A 21,629-nucleotide genomic window follows, 5' to 3' on the forward strand; every position below is an offset into this window, starting at 1 on the left:
CGCTCCCAGCACCCCCCGTTGGGCACCCCCCACTATGGGGCGCATTAGGCCCTGAAGGAGGCGCACAGGAGCCAGCAGGATGAGGGTGAAGGAGCCTGAATGAACCAAGAGGAAGGGCTGAGGAGAGAAGCGTGGCCAAAGCCCCACTGCTGCAGGAAATGGGGGGGCCAGTAGGGCTGTCACTCGGTGCCTGTCCCGCTCCACCCCGAGCCCTGGGTCTCGCTCCCAGTCAGCCCTTTGTCCAGCCCCCTTTGTTCTCCAGCAGGGCCGCAGGCTGCTCCCCTTGCTGGGGGAGCAACATCACCTTCGTCTGCTGTGTGGGGCGCTAGGTGTGACCCCCGGACCTTGGGCTCCCAAGGGGACCAGAGAGCAAGTGTGAAAAATTGGGATGAGCATAATAGGCATGGGCGGCGAGACAGAGCTGAATAGTGGGACTGTCCCTGTAAAACGGGGACAGCTGGCACCCTACCATGGGGGTTCTGCAGCCCCCTTTGAGGGGGGGGGGCATTCACACGCCCGCCTCCAGCTACAGCCACAAAGCGCAACTTCTGCCTGGCTCCGGGCACAGCATTAACCCTTCCACACCCCTCAGGTAACAATGCAACGCAGAGAAGGAAACTGAGGCACGCACAGGCTCCACCCAATGACAGCTGTCCTGGCAGCCCCCCGCCAGGGCACAGGCCTCAGCGTCATCTCCTACCAGACCTGCCCCGCCGACTTAACGCTGCCCTGCAGCGTTCGGGGAAGGATCGCGGCCTCACTTCCCCCCTTCAGCCCCATAAGTGCAGGCAGACGGGGGGCAGGGAGGGGGACGAGCAGGTTCAATGCCTCCGCTGCGGGCTGGGGAGAAAGGAGGGGGCCGCAGGCAGGTGCTGTGACTGGGGTCAGGCCTTACGCAGGGTCTGTTTCTGCTGCCAGGAAAGCTGTGAGGGCTCCCTCGGGGGTTTGAGTGGCAGGGGCCAGCCCGTGCCCCTCCGTCTAGCGGGATCCGTGCAAGCTAGCCCACAGCTAGTGCCACGTGCCATGGGCCGGGGCTTCCGCAAGAGCTGGCCACGGCAACAGGCTTTCACGGGACACGGCGGGGTCTGCCCCATGGGAGGCACCGGGAGCTTTCCGGGGGGCTGCCAGCGGTTACCTGCCCCTCAGCAGCCCGGGCCTGCCCTGCACCGCAGCCGGCGCCCCCCAGAGGGGAGAGGGCCCCAGCCCCCCCCGCGTGGATGTGAGCTGGCACCCCCTAGAGGGGAAAGGGCCCCCCCCCGTGACCCACTCAGAGGTTCAAAGTCTGGAGACTTTATTCCAGGGAGTAAAACGTTCAGTTAAAAAACTTCTCCTCCCCCAGCCAGGGGCCAGATAGTGACGGGGGGGGGCGCGGGGGGGTGGGGGGGGGGGACGTCCCAGCCGAGGGGCACAGGTCCTGGCTCAGCAGTTACTGGCGCTTCCTGCGGAGAGATGGGGGGGGGGGTGTGAACAGACCCACTTACAAAGGAGCATGGGACCCGAACGCAGAGCTGGAGGGGGGACACGTGACCCACTAGCCCCCTCTAGGGCCCAGTCCCCATTGTGGGGCTGTGACCCCCTCTCTCCCCATAGCCACTAGGGAAGACACTGGGCAGGGTAGGGGCAGGCCCCGACAGGGTCTGGGTGACAGGTTCAGAGTCCCCCCACTCCCAGACTCCAAAACATGCTCCCTAGGCTGGCCAGAAGGCGTGGGGGGGGGGGGACTGCGGGACTTACCCGGGGTGATGAGGTGGGGGGATTCGCTCGGCCGTCGGCTGGGGAGGGGGAAGAGAGAGAAGGGTTAGGGTCACAGGGAGTAGGACCCCCCCCTTCTACTATAACTCCCCAATGCCCCAGCATGATCCCCCCACACACACACACCATATCCCCCTCCTCACTGCCTCACCACTGCTGTCTCCCCAATGCACCCCCCCCAACAGCATGTATCCCCTCCACACTGTGACCCCCCCACCCCCCCCATACACCCCATCCCTACCTGGCTTTGCGGTTGAATTTGCATTTGCATTTTCCACCTAGGAACAAAGCAGTGGGGGGAGGGGTTAGACATAAACCTGGGGAGGGAGGGGCAGCGACCCCCAAGCCAAGAGTGTCACTGCCCCCCCACACAGCTAGTGACACGGACGCTCCGTGCAGACCCCTCTCCCCCAAATCTCCTCAAGCGCCAGGATGTCCCCATGCCTCCTGCCGCCGAACGCCCCCAGGGCACAGAGACCCCCCCCCCCCATCTATCCCAGGGAGCTGGGACCCCCCATTCGCTGATCTCCATTGGGTGCTGGGATACCCACACCCACCCAAAGGACACTGGGATGCCCCTCCCAGTGCTGAGAGACCCCCCACCTACCTTCCCAGGGCACTGGGACCCACCCCCTGCATCCGCCCCTCACCCCGCGGGGTGCTGAGACCCTCCCCCAGGGCCCTGCCTCCCTCCCCCACTCACTCAGCAGCACGATGATTCCCAGGGTACAGAGGATGCCAGCGAAGATCAGTCCCCCGACCCGCAGGCCGTACCAGTCTGCGGGGAGAGAGAAGCCATCAGACCCCAGCCTGGGGGGACCCCCCAAAACCAGCTCCTTCTGCTGCAGACCCCACCCCCATCCTCCCAGACCCCATCAGACCCCCCCACCCAACACCACATTCCCCGACCCTTCACCCAACCATACATCCCCCCCAAATCCCTCCCACCCCCAGAGCCCCATGAGCAGATCCCCAAAACCCTCCCACCCCATCCTACCCCCTCCCCCTTTGTTCCACTGGGAGCTTCCCACAGCCCAGACAAGGCTGCTTCCCAGTGCCCCATGGTGGGGGGGGAGGCAAGGGACTGGCTCGGCCGATCTAGCGCCTCCCTGGGCCAGGCTCAGCCAGCACGGATCTGCCCCCGGGGGAGACGCCAGCGGAGGGGGATGGCAGTAGCGGCACTCACCATAGTCGAAGGGGCTCGCTGGAGCTGGCGTGGGGCAGAAAAAGAGACAATTAGGGTGACATGGCCAGGACGCCTGGGTTCTGCCCCAGCGCTGGGTGGGGAGTGGGATCTAGTGGTTAGAGCAGGGCCGGGGCTGGGTAACAGGACGCCTGGGTTCCTTAGACCCCTCCAGGCTGGTATCCTTGCCCCAGCTGCTCCACTTCCCCCAGACCCCTCGCCCTTCCTGCCCCGCCGGAGGAGTGACAGCCCAGGTTGAAATACCCCCTCCCCCCACACACAGCGAGTGTGCTCTGCTCCCTCCCACGGCAGATTGGACTCGCGCCCCCCAGGGCGGCTTGGGGCCAGGCCGGCAGCAGGAAAGCGGAGGGCGAACTCACCTGCAGAGCTTTCAGCCTTCAGGACAGGGAACGCCGCTGAAAGAGAAAACAGCATTGGACACCCAGCAGGGGGCGCTGTGGGAAGCGGGGCAGGAGCTTGGCCCTGGGGGGGGGGGAAGCTCCAGGCTACTCCTGCCCCAGCCCCTCCTGGGGGGGAAGAGGGGCACTGTGGGGAGCGGAGTGGGAGTGTGGCCGTGGGGTGAAGGGGATCTCCCGGCTACTCCTGTCCCGGCTTCACCCAGGGTGGCCGCTGGGGGGAGCAGGGTGGCAGCGTGGCCGTGGGGGGCCCCCACCTCTTCCAGCTGTGGGGAGCCCCCATTTCTCACCTGCCAAGAGCAGCAGGAGGCCGGTGGCGACTGGCTGCATCGTGGAACCGGGCGCGGGACCCTGCACAGCGAGAGACGGGGCAGTTAGAGCCGAGACGGGGCTGGCCCCAGGACTCCTGGGTCCCTCCCAGACCTCACTCCCCGCCCCGAACAGGGAGTTCAAACCACACCTTCCTGGACCCCCTGGGTTTCATTCCCACCCCTCCCTGGGGACAGATGGGAGTCAGCGCCCCCTAGAGGAGAAGGCCCCACCGGGTGGGAGCTGGCCCCCCCCCAGAGATCATGGCTCGTACTGGAGATTGAAGGCGCTCGCTCTCCCCCCAGCGTCAGCTCTGCCTGTTCCCAGCGCTGGGGCTGGGGGTCGGACCCTGGGGGGTCCGTTGGTGGATCCGGGGGGGGGAGGGACGGACGAGATCCCTGGGTTTGGCGACAGTCCCTGCCTGGCCGGCTCCAGGCGGGCTCCGTGAGCTGGCCTGTGGCAGAGAATGGGGTGTCCGGCAACGGGGCAGGACTCCTCAGCTGTTAACTGTCCTGAGCCCAGCAACTGCCAGGCTGCGACGCGGGGAGTTCCCCCAGCCAGGGCTGTCAGACTGGCTCGCGGCAAGGGGGGGCCATGGCCAGGAGGGGGCGCTAGAGGGACTGGGACCCCCAAAGGCCACTGACCAGGCCCCCCAGCTCACCGGAGGGGTGGGCACCGGAGGCTCGGCTCACCGGCCTGCCTAAATCTGGGATGCTCCAGGCCCATCCAGTCCCAGGGTAGGGACCGGCTGCTTGGGGGTGGGGCACGGGGCTTTTCCCCTCTAGGGGGCGCTGGTCTGGGGCCTGCCAGCACCGCTACGCACCCCCCAATCCCTGCAGGTATCGCCCCCACGTCGCCGGACTTCCCGGGCCAGGCTCGCATTTCCATGTCCCCGGCCGCGGCCCCGTCATCCTGCGGCCTCCAAAGGGACCGGCTGGGGTTTTCTTACCAGACTCAGGCCCCACGGTTTGGATGGGGGGGGGGGGCGGGGGGAGAGGGGGCGGGCAGAGGGAAATCGAATCCAACCGGGCTGATGCGAAGAGCAGCGTTCGTAACCCGGCGAAGGTTGGGGGACGCCAGTCATAGCCGCGCGCAGGGGACCTTCCTGAGAGCCACGGGGCTCAGCTGGCTAAGCCAGGCCCCCCCAGCCGGACCCCAAACCACGGCTTCTGGGGCATTTCATTTTGGGGGAAAACCCAGATTTCCCCCCCCTGCTTTTGAAGCAGAACTTGGCTGCCTGTTCGGGGGGTGGAGCGGAGGCAGATTTCCCGCAGAGCCGGAGTCCTGGCAAAGGGGCAAACCTGTGTCCCTTCCTACCATGGGTGCCTGGCCCCCAGAGGACATACCTGCATCCCAGAGCGCCCAGAGTGGGGGCAGCGAGTCAGGTACAGGGGAGAGGCAGCCCTGGGCTCAGAGCCCCACAACCCTCGCAGGGTGGCAGGCCGGACACAGCTCGGACCCAGTGAGATCCAAGGGTTGGGGCCAATACAAGAGGCCAGAGACCGTCCGGTCGGGAACTCAGCCAGGGCTGGACCAGGACTCCTGGATTCTCTCCCCGGCTCTGGGAGGGGTGTGGGGGCTAGTGGTTAGAGCAGGGGGCTGGGCGGGGAGCCAGGACACCTAAGATCCAGCCTGGCTGTGGTACTGTCTCGCTGAGCGTCCCTTGGTCAGCATCCTCCCCTCTGCAATTCCCCGCTCGGGGTGGCCCTTGGGCCGATGTCCCCCGCGCTCAGATGGGAAGGGGGGGGTGTCTCTCCCCTCCTAGGGGTAACCCCAACCCCCATCACAGCTGGGCACGGGTCCAAGGGGTGGCAGCTGCAGCCCAGGCTGATTAGTGCCTGACGCCATATGGAGGAAAAGAGGCTCATACTGCCGACAGCGAGGGGAGCTGCTCCTCCAGCTCCGGGGTGGGGAGCGGGGGCTCAGCCAACTCAAGACCCCACCCAAACCAGGCACCCAGGGCCCCTTCACTCTGCTGCCCCAGAGACCAGCTTGCCCACCCCACCCTGCCCCTGCCAGAGCCAGGGGGATGCCTGGCTGAAGAACTGCCATTAGCCCCGCCCCCTCATCCTTAACCCCACCCACTCTGCCGGGGGGGCTGTCCCAGCCGGTTGAGCTGTGGCCAGGGATGGGGTCCTTCCCATTAGGATGTGGGGGAAGCACCAGGGGGTTACCCTGAAGAGAAGATAGGCTAAGCCCCCAAACGGGGCCAGGATTCGGCCGACTCAGCCCACGGATGAGGGTGCCGCAGGACCAGGGTTTGGCTCTGCCCCGGAGTGGAGGGCTGGGCCACTGACCTCCCCCGGCCGGCTCACCCCAGCGGGACATCCCAGGGATGCAAGTCCCAGATGCCCAGGCTGGCCCCTGGTCCCCACTGAGCGCTTCGCATCAGTAGGGCTCAGAGCAGGCCAGTGTCATGATCCCCAAGTACAGCTGGGGAAACTGAGGCACAGGGAAGGGCCAGAACTCACTCCAAGCCACCCACTAGGCCACCCTGTCTCCAAGAGAGGGAGAAGCCGCCCAACCCCTGCAGCCGTCGTGCCAAAGGTGAATTTGCCTCCCCAGGCCAAGCGGATCCTCTCGGGCTAGACTGGATTTGTCTGGTTTCATCCACCGGCCGCAGCCCAGCAGACACAGGCTGAGTGGGAGCGGACAACCAGGCTGCTGCACTCAGCTATCTCCTCCCCGCCCGGAACGGGGTGGAATCTAGGCGTCCTGGCTCCCAGCCCCCCCAAACCCGCTAGACCCCACTGTCCTCTCAGAGCAGGGGATAGAACCCAGGCGTCCTGGCTCCCAGCCCCCTCCCAACCTGCTAGTCCCCACTCCCCTCCCAGAGCTGGGAATGGGAACCCAGGCGTCCTGGCTCCCAACCCCCGCCCCACACTCTCACCCACTAAATCCACCCCTGAGATCGCCCCCGGGATAGGATGATCCCTCCCTGCTGGGGCTCTGGGAGCAGGCAGGAGGCCCAGGCAGATTCCACAGTCAGGGCTGCTCCCCAGCCCGGGGCCTCAGCGGGGCTGGCCAAGCCCGTTGCGCGGGGCGAGCCGGGCCAGGGTTCAGCCGACAGAAAACAACCTCTGGGGGGGCTCCCTCTTTCTGCCCTGCCTGCCCCACAGATGCCCAGGGCAGCAAAGGGTTCCCCCCCCCCCCCCCCGCATGATTCAGCCCTGGCTCTGGGAGGGGAGTGGGATCTAGTGGTCAGAGCAGGGGAGCTGGGAGCCAGGACGCCTGGGTTCTCTCCCCAGCTCTGGGAGGGAAGTGGAGTCTAGTGGTCAGAGCAGGGGACCTGGGTTCTCTCCCCATTGCTGGCTGTAGCTGGGTGGCCGAAGGGGAGAAGGCCCAGGCGACTCAGTGACCTGTTTGCGAGTCTGGCCTTGCCCAGGGGGGGGGGAGGGGGTGTCACTGGAACGCTGCCATCTACCCCAGCGCCAGCTGCTCGCGTGCCAAGATCCCAGTGTGCTGGCACCTGGTGCTGGGCTCTGGGGTGGAGGAGGGGGGGGGGCTTGTTACTCAGGGATTTTAATACCTTCAGAGTAACCCTGGCTCCCGGAGCCCGGGACAGTCATTGGAAAGGGGAGAAGCAGCCCCCCAAACTGCAGGATTTTCTGAGGACTTAATGGGAAGTACTGCACCCCTCCACCAAGGCCCCGCCCCAGACACTACACAGACTCCTCACCTGATCAGCCCCCCCATCCTGCCATGCACCACAGACACCCTCCCCCCTCAATTGCGCCATCTCCCCCACAAACCACACAGACCCCCCACATCACAGGCCCCCTCCAAACACAGACCCCCATGCGCTACCCTCCCAGTCACTGCACAGCCTCCTCCCCTCCCGCCCCAGATCAGGGACCCCCCAGCATCCCTCCCATAGCCTTTTAACTAGCCAGAGGGCAGATTATCCTCCCCGCTTTACAGATGGGGAAACTGAGGCACAGAGCAAGGCCAGCAACGGAAGGCTGGCAGCCGAGCCAGGAACAGAACTCAGGGGGCCAGGTGCTTACGTTCCCCCCCCCCCCCGCTCGCTCCCAGGGCCGCCTGCCCCACACACGGACAAACTGAGCACCAAGGCCCAGAGTCTATCCTGCCCCCCTGCAGCACAGAGACAGGCGGTGGCTCCACGCCAGCCGGGGATCCCACACCCCACTGCTGCCCCCCCCAGCCCCACCGGGCCGGCTAGGGCTGCCCCAGGCAACTTACCCAGGGCAGAGCAGAGACACCAGCCCCCAGACAGCAGCGCTCACCCAGTCACCCTCTACCTGGCTGGCTGCTGTACCTGGCTCCCTGGGTTAAATAGAGCAGGGCCCAGACCACACCCAGGCAGGTGGGGACAGGTCTGGCTGCCTGCGAGAGGGAGGGTTGGGCCTGGATTCCTGGCCCGGCCTCAGCCAGCGAGGGGCCCGAGGCACCTAGGAGGCTGGGACCAGCACAGGCGGGATTTTGGCACCGCGGGAGGGATCAGGCAGACCCGAGGGATCCGGGCACCAGGGAGATGAGTTTGGAGGCATTTGGGTGGCCCCCTCTTGTGTGGCGGTGCTGCAGAAGTGTCCGAGAGGGAGCCAGGACTCCTGGGTTCTCTCCACAGCTTTGGGAGGAGAGTGGGGGCTGGGGGAGGGGGGCTGGGAGCCTGATCTCCTGGGTTGTAACCTACGTTCCCGGGAGATTGCGGGCAATGGATTGTGCCCTGTGCTGGAAGTCGGCATTGAGTGAGGGATTCACGGGCTGCGGGTTAGGAGGGAGGGGTCCCAGCCGCAGGGGACTGGTGGGGCCTGTGGGTCAGGAATGAGGGGCACTGGCAGGGCTGGGCTGGCAGGGGCCGTGGGTCGTGAGTGAGAGGCTCGCAGCCAAGGAGGCCAGAGCCGGGAGTGGGTCCCTTGTCTGTATATCCAGGACATCCCCTCCCAGCTCCGTATCGGCCGTTCCCGGATGTTGACGTCGCCCGGCAACGCAAGCCCTGGCACGGGCTGGCCCCCTGAGATAAAGAGGGAGGGCCAGTACTGCAGCTGGCGCGGGGACAGGTTCAAGAGCCGATGACCGGCCCCTCCAGCCCTGCCACAGGGGTGCCGGCAAGCAGGGCTGGGGAGCCCTGTCCACGTTAACGCCAGGACCAGGTGTGGATGGGACGGATCATCAGCTGGGATCTTTGCCCAGCTCAGGGCAGGGCATTAGGGTCTAGTGGTTAGAGCCGGGGCCTCTGGAGTCCTGGCTCTAAGCACAAGATCCCAACTCCCCTTCCACAGCTGGCGGGAGAACCCAGGCTCAGCAGGGGCGCGGTGCTGTGGGGAGAGGGCTGGGTCTCCGCAGGGTCTGCTATGATGCAGGGAGCGGGGCGGGGGCTTGGCTGGGGGCTCAGCATGGGGCGCAGTGTTGTGGGGAGTGGGGCGGGGGATCGCTAGGGGGCACAGTGCAGTGGGGAGTGGACAGGGGAGAATTGCTGGGGGTGCTGTGCTGCAGGCAGTGGGGCAAGGGCTCGGCCAGGGCGCTCTGTGACACTGGAGAGGGAACATCCCAGGCAGTGTATCTGTCATGTCTAAACTGCAGCTTGTGCAAATCACTGTCAGCTGCAGCTGGATTCTTCACTTCCTGATCTGAATTTCTGTGGTGTTATGTGTGACTGTTCCCCAGCTGCTCCACCCCAGAAGTAGCTGCATTCCAGCACCGGGCAAGCAGTCCCTGCTCATGCAATCGTTCAGTGGAAGCCACCAGCCAGTCTCTGCCTCTCCACCGGCTTGGCTGCCTTAAGGCCCGTTTGGGGCCCCTTTGCTGCATCTGATGGCCGGGGCAGTGGGGCTGGTGCCAGTCCCTCGGGGAAGCACAATGGGGCTTGCATGGTGCCTGCAGGAATTTGGGGCGCGGTGCCAGGCCCTGGCTGCCCTGCCTGGCTCTGCATTGTGAGAACAGCTCGACATTTAAAGGCAGAGGCCTGGGGAGGGGAAGGAGGAGAGATCAGAGCAGAACCGCCTCCAGGCTCCCGCTGCCGCCCCACTAGGGGACAGGAGCTGGGCTGGGCCTTCGGCCTCCCTCACGCTTGGGGCCTGGCTGGATGCCACAACATTGACTTGCACCCCCTAAGTTGCTTCCTTTCAGCAGCGTACTGTAAAACCAGGCATGACAGGGACCCTCAGACCCCGCCCCGGTCGCCAGGCCGCCTGCAGTCTCTGGAAGCACTGGGCAGCGCGGGGGGGGGGGGGGTTCAGGGCAGGGCTGTGGGTCGGGACTGAGGGGAGCTGTGGGGCGTGACACAGCTCCCTAACAGGCTCCCCCACTATCCTGCCTCCCTGGTGGGTGGATGTGTTTGCTGGGGGGGGGGGGGGGGGCAGGGGGGTCTGCCGCTAGGGTACGGGGGGCGGGCCAGGGCCTTGCAGGGGGGGGCTGGGCTGTGGGGGGGAAGGGGAGCAGGATTCCTGCAGGGGGGCGCTGGGGAACCCTGCCTGTCCCCAGTACACGCTGCTTTCTGCCCGGCCCCGGCCCCCGCCCGGCAGCACACAGAGTTCCCATTGTCCGGCGCTGGCGGCCGCACAAGGCTCCATTGAAGGCCGGGCCGGCGGGGCAGCGGGAAGCTCCAGCCCAGCCTTTGTTCTGCCTCCACAGGAAACTCTGGGAGCCGATGATAAAACCCAGCAACAATGTGGAGCCCCTCCCTGCCCAGGCCTGCTCCTGCCCCACACAGAGCCGCCAGCCCCCAGGAGAACAGGGCAGGGCAGGCTTGGGGGGGGCTGGTTGGCTTATGTGCATGGCCCGTGGTTTTGCTCTGAGCTCAGTGGGTCTCTGCCTGGCTCCCGGAGGGCGGGTCCCGTTCCACCAGCTGGACCCCGTGTTACCAGGGACTGGGCTGCTTCATGGCGAGCGACTCTGCCTTCCCCACCCCAGAGGAGCCCCTCCAGGGCTCTGCTCTGCCCTCTCTGAGCCCCATCCACCTCCCTCGGGAAGGGACATGGCAACCAGTTAGGTATCTAGACTGGAAGACGCAGGGAGGGGAGTGGTGTCTAGTGGTTAGAGTGCAGGGGGGGGGGGGGGGAAGGATCCCTGGGTTCTATCCTTTTAGTGCTCTGCCTCCAGCTGGGGGGACACTACCCCAGTTCTCCCCCCCTGCCCCGGCCCCTCACCCCCCCAGCCATGGGGCTTTCCCCAGGCGGAGGGGAGATGCTGGGGCAACTGATGCCTCTGCCCCCGTGTCAGGGAGAGCCCAAGGGGCCAAGCGCTGCACTGCCACCCCCACCCCCCGTCCTTCACCCCCCTGTGCCTGCTCTGGGGACAGCTCGTGGCCTTCCTGCCACATGGGCACTGCATAGAAAAAGGGATGGGGCAGTTGGTGGTGTTCAAAACAGGGGGCCTGGAAGCCAGGACTCCTGGGTTCTGTCCCGGCTCTGGGAGGGACGAGGGATCTGGTTGGTTGGAGAGGGGGAGGCATGCGAGTTCTGTTCCCGCCATAGACTTCGACTCAGTGTCATACTGGGCAGATCTTAGCCCCTTCGTGCCTGTTTCCCCTTCTAGGTAGCTGGAATTAGCAGCTGTAAAAGATGTTCAGGTCCTAACACGGGGACATGCAGAGGGGTAGGGTCAGAGTTGGGGCATGGGCAGGGCAGTGTGTGTGGGTATGGGGGGAGCGCAGGGCTGGGACAGCAGGGTTTGTGAGGCATTGATAGAGCTGGGGGGGGGGGGCTGGGGGTCAGGAGTGAGGAGCACCAGCACAGCTGTGCGTTCCCACCCCTCTCCGGTACCAGGTTCCAGCTGGCCGGGCTTGTGCATGGGGGCCGGGAACGTGGGCCCAGCTGTTGGCCGGTGGAGCCGGATCGGTGGGCGGGAGCTGGGAGCCTGGCCAGAGCTTTGCTCAGCAGAGCGCGGCGGGGGAGGCGCGGCCCCGATCCCCTGGCATGGGGGGCCCGTGGGCTGCCTGGGTGCTAAGCCCTTTCCGGAGGGCACTGGTTCTATGGGGGGAGAGCAGAGGCACGGGTGGCACCGGAGCCTCGACCCCCTGCACTGGGGGATAAACCTGGCCTGCCCCTGCCCGACTCCCCATGCCTGTGGGGACCTCGCCCCCTCCCCCAGCCACTGGGAGTGGTGGGGGGTTGCTGGGCCTGACACAGACCCCCCTGTAAACCCCCAGCTCTTGGTCAAGGCCTCAGCACGAGCTGCCTCCCTCCCCGCCTGTCCCCAGGGGCTGGGCTCCCGGCCCAGCTCACGCACACAGGCCTCGGGCCAAGCGACCCTCCCAGCCCCAGTGTTTCCCAGTTATTGCTGCCACTTCCCTGGATGAAGGGAACTCGAGCCGGGGGACCAGGCCGGCCGCTGGGTTCCTGGGACTGGGGGGGCTGCTGAACGAGGGGGTTGTCCGTTACACAGGCTCTGCACCCCCGTGTGTCATGGGGGCCGGGGGGAGCCTGGCGATACAGGCGCTGGTTTGGTAGTGTAGGCTGCACCTGCAGGGGTCGGGCACCGTAGGGCGGCACAGGTGGGGTTGTTACGGGCTGGGGGGGGGCTGCTGAGACAGGCAGGTTTGTCATCATTTGCTACTATTTGGGAATGGGCTGGGACGGCTAAAAGCCCCTCCCCCAGCCTGAGGGGGGAGCCACTGAGCCCGGGACTCAGCTAAAATCGGGGGACAACAAATTAAAAAAGCGGGAGCAGGCGTGAAGGTCAAAGGGTCAAACGGAGGGAAGCAGAAGGGGACGCAAGTCGAGAACCCCGGACAGCGCCCGCTGCTCCGCAGAGACGTCTAAGGAGCCAGTGACGCGGCCCAGAGGAACTCTGCCCGGATACGTGACAGGCTGGAGGAACGGAAATAGCCCCCCCGCCACCAACCTCCTCTCCCTGGGCTTGTAAATGGCCACCATGGCCAGCGTTAGGAGGAGGTCGATGAGGAGGTCCCACGGCTTTGTGGGGCCACGGACGGGGTGCGCGTACAGGAACAGGTGCGGGGAGAAGTGCAGCCGGAACAGCCTGGAGCACTCCAGGTCCAGGGGTGCCAGGGTCTCCCTCGCGCCGCAGAAAGGGCAGGTATCGGGAGGGGGGTGAATCCGGCCAGATACACACCTGCGCTCACGGCTGCATGAAGGAGCCGCCAGTTGATATCCCTGGAGGGCCGTGGAACCAAGGTGGAATAGAGACCGGGCCCCGGGATTCCTCACCCTCCACGGGTGGCGAAAGGTCCCGCCTCTTAGTGTCAGGGCGGGACACGAGGGCGAGGAAATGGAGAGTGTGGAGCACGAGCGTGTACAGATGTGCCCCTGGCGTGGTCGTAGGGTGCCCGGCGGGCAGGTGTGTTGTCGTAGGGTGCCCGGCGGGCAGGTGTGTTGGCCACATTAACCACTAGACTCCACTCTCCTCCCAGAGCCACAAACGGAGCCCGGGGGATAGAACCACCAGCCCCCGGGCCCAGGGCGATTTCGCCCCCTCTCCCCTGAGCCAGGCCCCGCCGTTGTGGCAGTGCCGCGCTATTAGTCACAGCCCGGGGATTCTCCACAGTCACTTTATTTGCCTGGTGCCATAGCGGGAGGCGAGACCTCTCCACCCCCTCCTACTCCGCCCCAGCAGGCAGGTGGGGGGGCCACGCGGAGTCCCTTGGTTCTTCCAGGCTCCCCCTTTACCTGCTTGGAATTGACACCCTGCCCACTGTGGGGGGGGGGAGTGGCCCCCAAGGGCCACACCGGGTGTGTGTGGCCCTGCCGCCGTGGGGGTGCTGGGGGATGGGGGGGGGCAGGGGAGGAGGGGCATACGAACCGCAGGGTTCACGCCTCCAGCCCAGCTCCGCTTCCCAGAGCGCTGACTGGCTGACTGGCCACCCCATGCCCACCCTCACCCGCCCTGCCAGTGCTGGTGGGGGCCTTGCACCCGGGTTCCCCTTGGCAGCCTGCTCTGCAGGGGGGTGGGGGTCCCTATAGGAAACCCCAGCCCAGGCCCCGCCCCGGGCCCTGGCTCAGGGGGCTCTGGCCAGGAGCAGGGGGGAGGCGCTGAGCAGCAGTAGCCAGCCGGTGGGCGGTCGAGGGCTCCCGCTGGCCAGCTGCAGACCTGCAAAGAGAGAGGCAGAGATGTCACCTCCCCTCCCCACTGGGGGGAAGTGGGGGACGCTGTGAGGGGCAGAGCCCCCCCCGCCGCCCCGGTGCTGGGTCCCCAGCAAGAGCAATGGTGACCAGGGAGGGGAAGTGGATCAGAGAGAGGGGAAAAGCCAGGCCCGTATGGCGCTTGGCCCGGGGGCGGACTCCCTCACTCCCAAACCGCAGCCTCTGCTAGCCCAGCCCTGGGCTCCCCGCACCCGAAGCTCTGCCAGCGCCTCTCAACCCCCAGACTGGTCACTCCCCTCTCTCCTGCCAGCACGGGGAGCTCTCTGGAGCAGAGACCAGCCGCGCAGTCGGTTCCACACCTGGGTAAATGGGGGCTGACCCCTGCTCTGATCTCAGGGCTAAAAGGCTGGCGCAGGGATGCCCAGAGCATGTGTCCCCTGCCCTCTACTGCTGCTTCCGGGGACTGCAGCTAAGATCACTGGCCAGCTGGCCCTGGCACTCAGCTGGAGACCCTGAGCATCCAACCCAGATGGCACCCGGCTGCACCAGAGCCAGTCCTGGGTGCAAATCACCTTGGTCAGCAACTTCGTCGTACTTCAGGAAAGGGCCAGCGGACACGACCCCCGACGGAGGCTTCCTGCCCGGCGTGGCCGAGCCCGGCCTGGCGCAGCGCTGCAAGAGGAGAGCAGAGCCGTAGATGGCACTCCGGAGTCACCCGGCGCGGCGGCACCTCGGCTCGTTGGCACTGCAGCTTTTCCGCACAGTCAGAACCGCACAGGGCTCTGGGGAGGGGCCGCTGGGTCCCAGCCACGTGGCCACGCCGCACGGGACTGAGAGGCCGTCATCTCTGGGGTGAGGCAGACGGGAAACAGCGACGGGGATGCAGCCACTGCTGGGAAGGGACAGCTGGGGAACAGCTGCATGGCTGCACGGGGATGGCTCACCCGGCACGGGGATGCACTGCAGGCCCCATCCTACCAGACGAGGACCTGGCAGGAGCTGCTCCCCCACAACCAGGGCCTAGAGGGTTTCCACTGTCACACTCAGCCCCACGTCTGGGCATGGCCCTGGCCGGGATCTCTCTCGTGGTGCTGCACATGGACCAGGCTGAGAGCACGGCCTCTTGCCCATCCAGGGCTGCCCTGCATCCAGCCAGCAGGAAGGGAGGCTGCTGCCAGTCAGTCACTTAGGTTTCCCAAGAGGTCTCAGAGCAGATCCCCTCTCTAGTGTGGAGTGGGAGGTCCCACTGCCCCTGGCTCCTGGCCAACTGGGCTCCTCTGGCCCCATGCTCACCGCGGTGCAGGTAGCCGCCTGGGGGCTGCAGAGCCGGACGCGGCAGTGCAGGTACACCAGCTCCAATTCTGGGATGAACTGGAAGACGTTGAAGGAGAAGCGGCCGATGGTGGAAACGCCGTCCTCCTCAATCGTCACCGTGCCATCTTGCAGGCTGGGGCACCTGGGTGAGGGGCAGCAATAAACAGCAGGTTAGACACTGTTAGCCAGTCTATGTCTCCTCTCGCCTTGGCTACTGCAGCTTCCTCCCCACCCAGGCAGGGTTAGAACCCCAGGGTCCAGACTCCAAGCTCCCCTCCTCCCCCCACTAGGCCCCACTGCCCTCTCAGAGCTGGGGACAGAACCCAGAAGTCTTGGCTCCCAGTCCCATCCCTGCACACCTCACTCTAACCACTAGACATCACTGCCCTCCCAGAGCCAGGGATAGAACCCAGGGGTTCTGGCTCCCAGCCCCATGACTCCATCCCTCTTGCCCCTAACTCCCCTCCCAGCTAGGTGGTGTGTAGTACAAGGGCCGGCTGCTTACTGGCTGATGATGAGATCCCATCGGATACTGGACGAAGGGTCTCGGTCCGGAGTGGCCCAGCATGATGACAAAGTCAGCACGAAAAGGCTGGGGTCCAACCCCGAAATGCTGATGCCCACGTAGACCCTCTGGTTGACAGTGAGTGGGACGGGGCTCTGGGTGAAGGGTTTGCGGTAGCGGGGGTCCTGGTAGAGGACCATGGTGGTCATGTAGCTCCCTTGGCCGGAGGGGAGGGTTGTGTTAACGACACTATCGAAGGAGGTGAGAACAGAAGAGATGTAACGCTCTATGGGGGCAGGAGCGGACAATTAATGTGGGCATTAGGGGCACCAGTGGGCAAAGGCAACATTAAGGGGCTGTGGGAACTGATGAAGTGCCAGGAGCTGCAAGGAACGGGGCAGGAACCAGCGTGGTGCAAACGGAAACAACATGGTGCAAAGGGGCAGGGAAACAAGGCGTTGCAGGAACCAGCCTGGTGCAAGGGCTACATGGGAATCAGCCAGGTGCTAGGAGAGGTGGGAACCGGAGGTCACAGGAACCAGCACAGAGCAAGGGGCATGGGAACAAGGGGGCGTGTGAACCAGGGTGGTGCCAGGGGACGTGGGACTTAGGAGCCCAGGAATGGTGCGGTTCCAAGCAGGTGGGGTCACAGGAATGGTGGGCGCAAGACTGGTGGACTCAGGGATAATGGTGCGGTGCAAGGGGTTCAGGGGTTGCGGGAACTGACGCGGCACAAGGTGGGGGGACCCAGGGGTTGAAGGAACTGGCACAGTGCAAAGTGGGTGGGGCCCAGGTGTCATGGGAACCGGCGCAAGGTGGGCGGGACCCCGGGGTTGCAGGAACCGGCCCGTTGCAAGGTGGGCTGAACCCTGAGATCGCGGGAACCAGGGCGGTGCAAGGCAGGGAGAGGAGGCCACAGGAATCCTTGGTAGCAGTGTGACAGGAGCAGCCCGGGGGGCAGCGAGACGGGGCACTGACGGCCAGGTGCTCTGGGAGCTCGCTGGTTCAGGAAGGGTCCTACAGCAGAGGACTGCAGGGGCTCCAGAGATTAGCAGCAGCAGATGGCACCGAGGAGTGGCGCCCTGTCTCCTGCTGGCTCCCGCAGCCCTACTCACTCCTGGATGGGCTGGACGGCCATGGGGAGGGACCGGTTGTTGCTCAGCGGGTGGGCGCAGGAGAAGTGCAGGAAGAGGAGCCTGTCCCGGCTGATCACTCCTCCGTAGGTGTTGCCCACACGGCCTTGCACCTGGTTGGAGTAGGTGGCGTGGGTGGCGTTGACCTGGGAGGGGGGCACAGAAGCAGCAGCAGTGGTGAGAGCTGAGTCTCTCCGCGCCCAGGATCCACCCCACGGCTGCCGGGGCAGAGCTCCCCTTCCCGCCACAGCAGGGCACCCCTGGCCCAGCCCCACGGCCCCGGGCGCACCCCTCTCTGGCACAGGACCCGTCACTTGTCACCGCCCTGCTCTCCCTCGGATCTGTCCGCTGAGGGACTGTTGGCCTGCAGGGGGATGCGGCTGGGGCATGGGAGGAGCGGGTGGGCGCATGTTCGCAGATGTGCTTGCTTCGTGATCGTCTGTAGCCGCGTGTCCTCATGGAGGCACTCGTGGGACACCTCGCAGGGCTGGGACAGTGTGTAGGGGAGTCTCGGCAGGTGGAAGTTCACGGAGGTTTGCGTGTGTGTGCACACAGGGCAGCGTGTGTGTGTGTGTGTGTGCAGGAGGCAGTGCGTCGGCAGAGATGTGCACATGGTCGTGTGGGGCGGGGTGCGTGTGGCTGTGTTGGGGGTGGGGGTGCGCACGTGGCTGTGTGCTGGTGTGTTTTCATGTGGCCGTTTGTTGGTAGGAACAGATGGGTGTATGCCTGCTCGTGTGTTGGTGTGTGTGCACATGGCCTTGTGTTGATAGGGGTGCGTGGGTGTGTGCGTGGCTGGGTGCTAGTGTATGTTCACATGGCCATGTGCTGGTAGGAGCATGTGGGTGGGTGTGCACACGGCTGTATGCTGGTGCATATGCTAGTGAGCGTGGGCACGCACGTGGCCGTGTGTTGGTGGCCGTGTGTTGGGCGTGCACGTGGCCGTGTATTGGTCGGGGTGTGTGGGCGTGCACGTGGGCATGTGTTGGTAGCCGTGCGTTGGGCATGCACGTGGCCGTGTGTTGGTCGGGGTGCGTGGGCACGCACGTGGCCACGTGTTGGTGGCTGTACGTTGGGCGTGCACGTGGCCGTGTGTCGGTAGCCGTGCGTTGGGCGTGCACGTGGCCGTGTGTCGGTAGCCGTGCGTTGGGTGTGCACGTGGCCGTGTGTTGGTGGCTGTGCGTTGGGCGTGCACGTGGCCATGTGTCGGTAGCCGTGCGTTGGGCGTGCACGTGGCCGTGTGTTGGTCGGGGTGCGTGGGCACGCACGTGGCCGCGTGTTGGTGGCCGTGCGTTGGGCACGCACGTGGCCGCGTTGGCTGAGACCAATCCCCAGGTGCAGCCCCCCCCTCACCGTCACCGTGGTCCCGCAGCTGTGTTGCGTGCTGTCGAGGTAGAAGACAAGTCTCTCCCCGACCAGGCTGCCGGTGCAGCTGGGGTCGGCCAGGTGCAGGGCCTCCATGGGGAAGCCATCGGTGAAGAGCAGGCAGCGGGACAGGGACACCGAGCTGTTGCCACCGCCACACGTCAGCTGATAGTCTGAAAGGGGAGTGAGCGATCACTGGAGCAGCACAGCCTCTACCTCCCACAGCCTGTCCAGGAGTGGGGTTGTGCCCGTGTTTCTGGCGTGCCAGGCAGAGACGACCCGCACTGCAGAGCTGCAAGCCCATGGGACAAGAAGAGACACTGGGCTTCTTTCCACTCCATGTGCCTGGTGTCCATTCCCCATCTCGCCCCCCACCCCCCATCCCCCGGCCTTCCTGCCCCAGGCTTGGAGAGCTTTCAGCTGAGAGGCCAGGCACATCCTGGGCCCTACTGTCAGACCCCTACTGGCTAGGGTGCGGCTTGGAGGCAGAGACAGAGCAGGCAGCTGACGGAGGTTGCAGTGGGAGACAGCTGGCTCTCAATATGAATCTGGAGGCCCCATTTCCCCAGCACCTAGGAGCAGCCTGGCCTTTTACCCAATTTTTCGACAGGGATGACAAAGGCTCGGGGCATTTAGGAGACACACGGGGAGCTGGTGCCTGAGCCAGAATTAAAGCCCAGGGTCATCTTCATTGCCAACTTTTTTCCCAGAATAACCCTGTGCCCAGCTCCTTGTCCCTGGCTCTCACCAAATCTGCTATCCCACTACTGCCACCAGGACACAGAGCCAAGGCATTCACGGCAGACATAGCCCAGAAGGGGGCGTTTCCCTTGCAAATCAACAAGAGAATTCCATGCCTCGAGCCACAAAGGAAACAGGGACTGAGTGGAAGGGTTCAGAAATGACTCTTTACCGTAGCCAGCCACTTGGATGGGCTCCGAGTCTCCATAGCAGTAACAGCCCCATCTCCCTGCCTGCTCTCCGCACCACTCATTCTCCCCGCAGGCCAGACCGACACACGGGTCGCTCACAGCTGCAGAGTAAATCCGAGTTTAGTAGCAGCATGGAGGGACTCGCTCCAGCCGACCTATTGACTGTACCAGCAGCTGCTCTCTGGTCTACCCAATCCCCTGGATTTCAAAAAGAAACCTGTACATTTCTTGAGCCTTTCCAGTTCAATGTACCAAAAAGCACTTTGCAAAATTACACAGAGTTCCCTCGCCTCACACGGGAACACAGCCCCCTCTGGGCTGGACGCAGGCCGTGATTTAACAGCCATACAGCACCGGAACAGCTCACTGCAGCTAAAGCGTGGCCACTTCTGGGATGGGACACAACAGCAAGCTAACAGCCACAGAGCAACACTGCACAGGGCTATTCTGCCAGTTCAGGGGTGGGACGGCAGAAATACTGCACAGGGAGTGCTTACGTAGTGCTGAAATGCAGCCACCCCTAGGGTGAGGTGCAGCAGCTATATGACAGCCTACAGAAACACTGCATGGTATTTTGTGGCAGGAAGTCAGGGAGAATCCTCATTTGAGAATGAAGGAGGAAGCATGTAAATACACAGATGGGGATTTGACCAGGACAGTGGATTCCCCCCAAAGGGGTTTCAACGACGATGGGCAATCAGGGCTTTGGCTTTATGGCTCCTCCAAGATTTCAGGCTCAATCTCAGTAGTGCCAGCGCCTCACACTCCCTAATTCCCCAACCCGGCGCTCACGCCCCAGGCCCGCAGGTAGGACTGGTGCTTACGGCACTGCGCAGCTGGTCTCCACGCGCCAACGCGGATCTTCTGAAGGCTGCACAGCTCTTCGTAGGAGGCGATGGCTGTGCACAGCATCCCGTTGGCCGTCCCATAGTGGCACATGTCGTACAGGCAGGAGGAGTAAAACAGGGCAGGGTCCACGTGCCAGTGGCACTCGGCAAAGGGTCCAGATTGGTCAGTAAGGGTCCCACAGAGTTCTTCAAACTCCAGGGGGTCGCTGCAGGGCGCCGGGGGGTCGGTGTCATCCAAACAGCTGGAACAAAAGGGAAGTTAGCAGTACCCACAGCGGGGCAAAGGGAGTGGCTCTCTCTGAATCACCCAGGGAGTGTCTGACCCCCGCCTGGTCCCAGCAGGGGAACATCTGAGCTCAGTATGAAGCGTTGCATCCCCATAACATGCACTGTGCCAGCCTGCTGCGGGTCTCCCAGGGCCGCTCCCGCTTGTGATTTCTCACGCGCACAACTAAATGAGGCCCAGCGTGCTTCTGGGTAGGTGAGGGGATGGGACTTGGACGAGAGGTAGGGCTGGGGCAAGCGGAGCCTGTCACAACACGCACACACACAGGGCCTGCCCTCAACCTACAGTGAAGCAAACAGGAAATGTTAGTTTGAAAAATTAATTGAATAACAGTTTGTCACCATCTCTCTACCCCCAACCCTGCTCCATTCATCCGTTCACCCATTTCCTCCCCCTCGCTTCATTCATCCGCTCACCGTACTAGGAACAGGCCTGAGACCCAAACACACCTCACACAAGGGTCACCAAGCAGCTGTCCCATGATCACTGCCAAATTCCAGAGTCCAATTTGGGAGCTCTGCCTCCCAGCCCAGTCCAGCAGTTTTCACCCCTACAATGATCTATCCCAACACAAAGCCTGGGTCAATTTCTCTGGTAAACACTGGCTACTAAACATCCTCAGAGATCCCGCAGACCTGTCAGGATCCCACAAACCTGGCCGGGCTGGGCTCAGACTTCCAGGCGTTCCCGAACTCTGCGTCGTTCCGGGCTCTCTCCCCGCTGGGTAGGACTTTATCATCCCTGCGATCGCCATTGAAGTTCCCACACATCCCGCACAGCTGCTGCCGATACTCTGGGCCCACGCGGACGAACAAAGTATGGCGGCCGTTGAACTGGATCTCCACGTTGGCTGGGGTCTTTATGGTCACCAGGTTTCTGATCCTGGACACGCTGCCCAGAGGGCCCAGGGCATGCGGCAGGCTCACCCTCTTCCCGTTAACCTGAAAGAGCAGAGGAGTCAGCGCAGCGAGTGGTGCCTGGGACCCCACCCAGTAGGTGCAATTCCCTTGGGTATGTGTCCGTCACCTCGCCCTCTGTGGTCAAGTTTGTGACAGCCTGGGGTGCACCGAGCCATTAGGGCTGGGTTTTGAGAGGGGGCTGGGAAGCAGAGATGATCAACAGGTTCTAGGATGAGGCCGTGAAAGCTGATTTCCCGTCTACTGTTCAGTTACATTGTGGGAGTGCCTTTGAGCCCCAGTCACAGGCCAGGACCCCTCTGTGCTTGGAGATGTACAACACAGGGCAACAGAACAGTCTCTGCCCTCAGAGCCGGCTTCACTGCAGAGCTAACGCACATTCTGACTCCCGAGTGGAGTCCTGGCTGCACGCAGACCCCACACTCGAGGCTGGTGGCGCTTTTACCTCACGTTGGCTGGCCTGAGCGGGGGCAGAAGCCAAAACTGGAGTGGGCACAACTCAGCAGGCCCCAAGCATAACTTTTTCAGGCCCAGGACAAACTTGTAACACGGGCCCCCTCCCACCCACACACACCACAATCCCTCCTCCCAGACGTACAATCTCATGAGCCATGAACATTTTTTTCCTCATGGTAATGGGGGTTGCAGCCTGGGCCAGGCCCCCCAGG

At 64.3% G+C, this 21,629-nt stretch overlaps 2 protein-coding genes across 2 annotated transcripts in view; both read right to left on the bottom strand.

The window, feature by feature from the left end:
- Positions 1 to 962: 962 nt before the first annotated feature.
- On the bottom strand, positions 963 to 7,957 carry FXYD3 (FXYD domain containing ion transport regulator 3). The gene is made up of 8 exons (XM_067542912.1): positions 7,864 to 7,957; positions 3,642 to 3,702; positions 3,316 to 3,351; positions 2,939 to 2,962; positions 2,456 to 2,530; positions 1,994 to 2,030; positions 1,735 to 1,772; positions 963 to 1,439 (listed from the first exon to the last, which is right to left on the bottom strand). Exons 2-8 carry the CDS (start codon positions 3,679 to 3,681, stop codon positions 1,420 to 1,422), a joined length of 270 nt encoding a protein of 89 aa, XP_067399013.1. The 5' UTR covers positions 3,682 to 3,702; positions 7,864 to 7,957; the 3' UTR covers positions 963 to 1,419.
- Positions 7,958 to 13,058: 5,101 nt separating this feature from the next.
- Positions 13,059 to 21,629, bottom strand: part of LOC137149443 (IgGFc-binding protein-like) — a 45,687-nt gene continuing 37,116 nt past the window's right edge. Inside the window, exons 15-23 of the mRNA XM_067542959.1 lie at positions 20,699 to 20,985; positions 19,735 to 20,000; positions 18,892 to 19,011; positions 17,967 to 18,151; positions 16,599 to 16,762; positions 15,484 to 15,732; positions 14,958 to 15,120; positions 14,237 to 14,336; positions 13,059 to 13,671 (exon numbers count right to left, since the gene is read on the bottom strand). Coding sequence (XP_067399060.1) covers positions 13,580 to 13,671; positions 14,237 to 14,336; positions 14,958 to 15,120; positions 15,484 to 15,732; positions 16,599 to 16,762; positions 17,967 to 18,151; positions 18,892 to 19,011; positions 19,735 to 20,000; positions 20,699 to 20,985 — 1,626 coding nt within the window. The 3' untranslated portion in view covers positions 13,059 to 13,579. The remainder of the gene's footprint in view (positions 13,672 to 14,236; positions 14,337 to 14,957; positions 15,121 to 15,483; positions 15,733 to 16,598; positions 16,763 to 17,966; positions 18,152 to 18,891; positions 19,012 to 19,734; positions 20,001 to 20,698; positions 20,986 to 21,629) is intronic.

Source organism: Emydura macquarii, unplaced genomic scaffold (genome assembly GCF_026122565.2).
Source record: "Emydura macquarii macquarii isolate MOO-44397 ecotype Brisbane River unplaced genomic scaffold, CSIRO-AGI_Emac_v2 contig_746, whole genome shotgun sequence".
NCBI classification, from domain to species: domain Eukaryota; kingdom Metazoa; phylum Chordata; order Testudines; family Chelidae; genus Emydura; species Emydura macquarii.

What these genes read in the sequence shown, in the direction of transcription:
- FXYD3 (XM_067542912.1), bottom strand. Translation starts at nt 3,681, where the DNA reads ATGCAGCCAGTCGCCACCGGCCTCCTGCTGCTCTTGGCAG. An exon ending in CCTCCTGCTGCTCTTGGCAG is followed by an intron (nt 3,352 to 3,641) that starts GTGAGAAATGGG and finishes TTTCTCTTTCAG; the next exon opens with CGGCGTTCCCTGTCCTGAAG. An exon ending in AAATTCAACCGCAAAGCCAG is followed by an intron (nt 1,773 to 1,993) that starts GTAGGGATGGGG and finishes CCCCCTCCCCAG; the next exon opens with CCGACGGCCGAGCGAATCCC.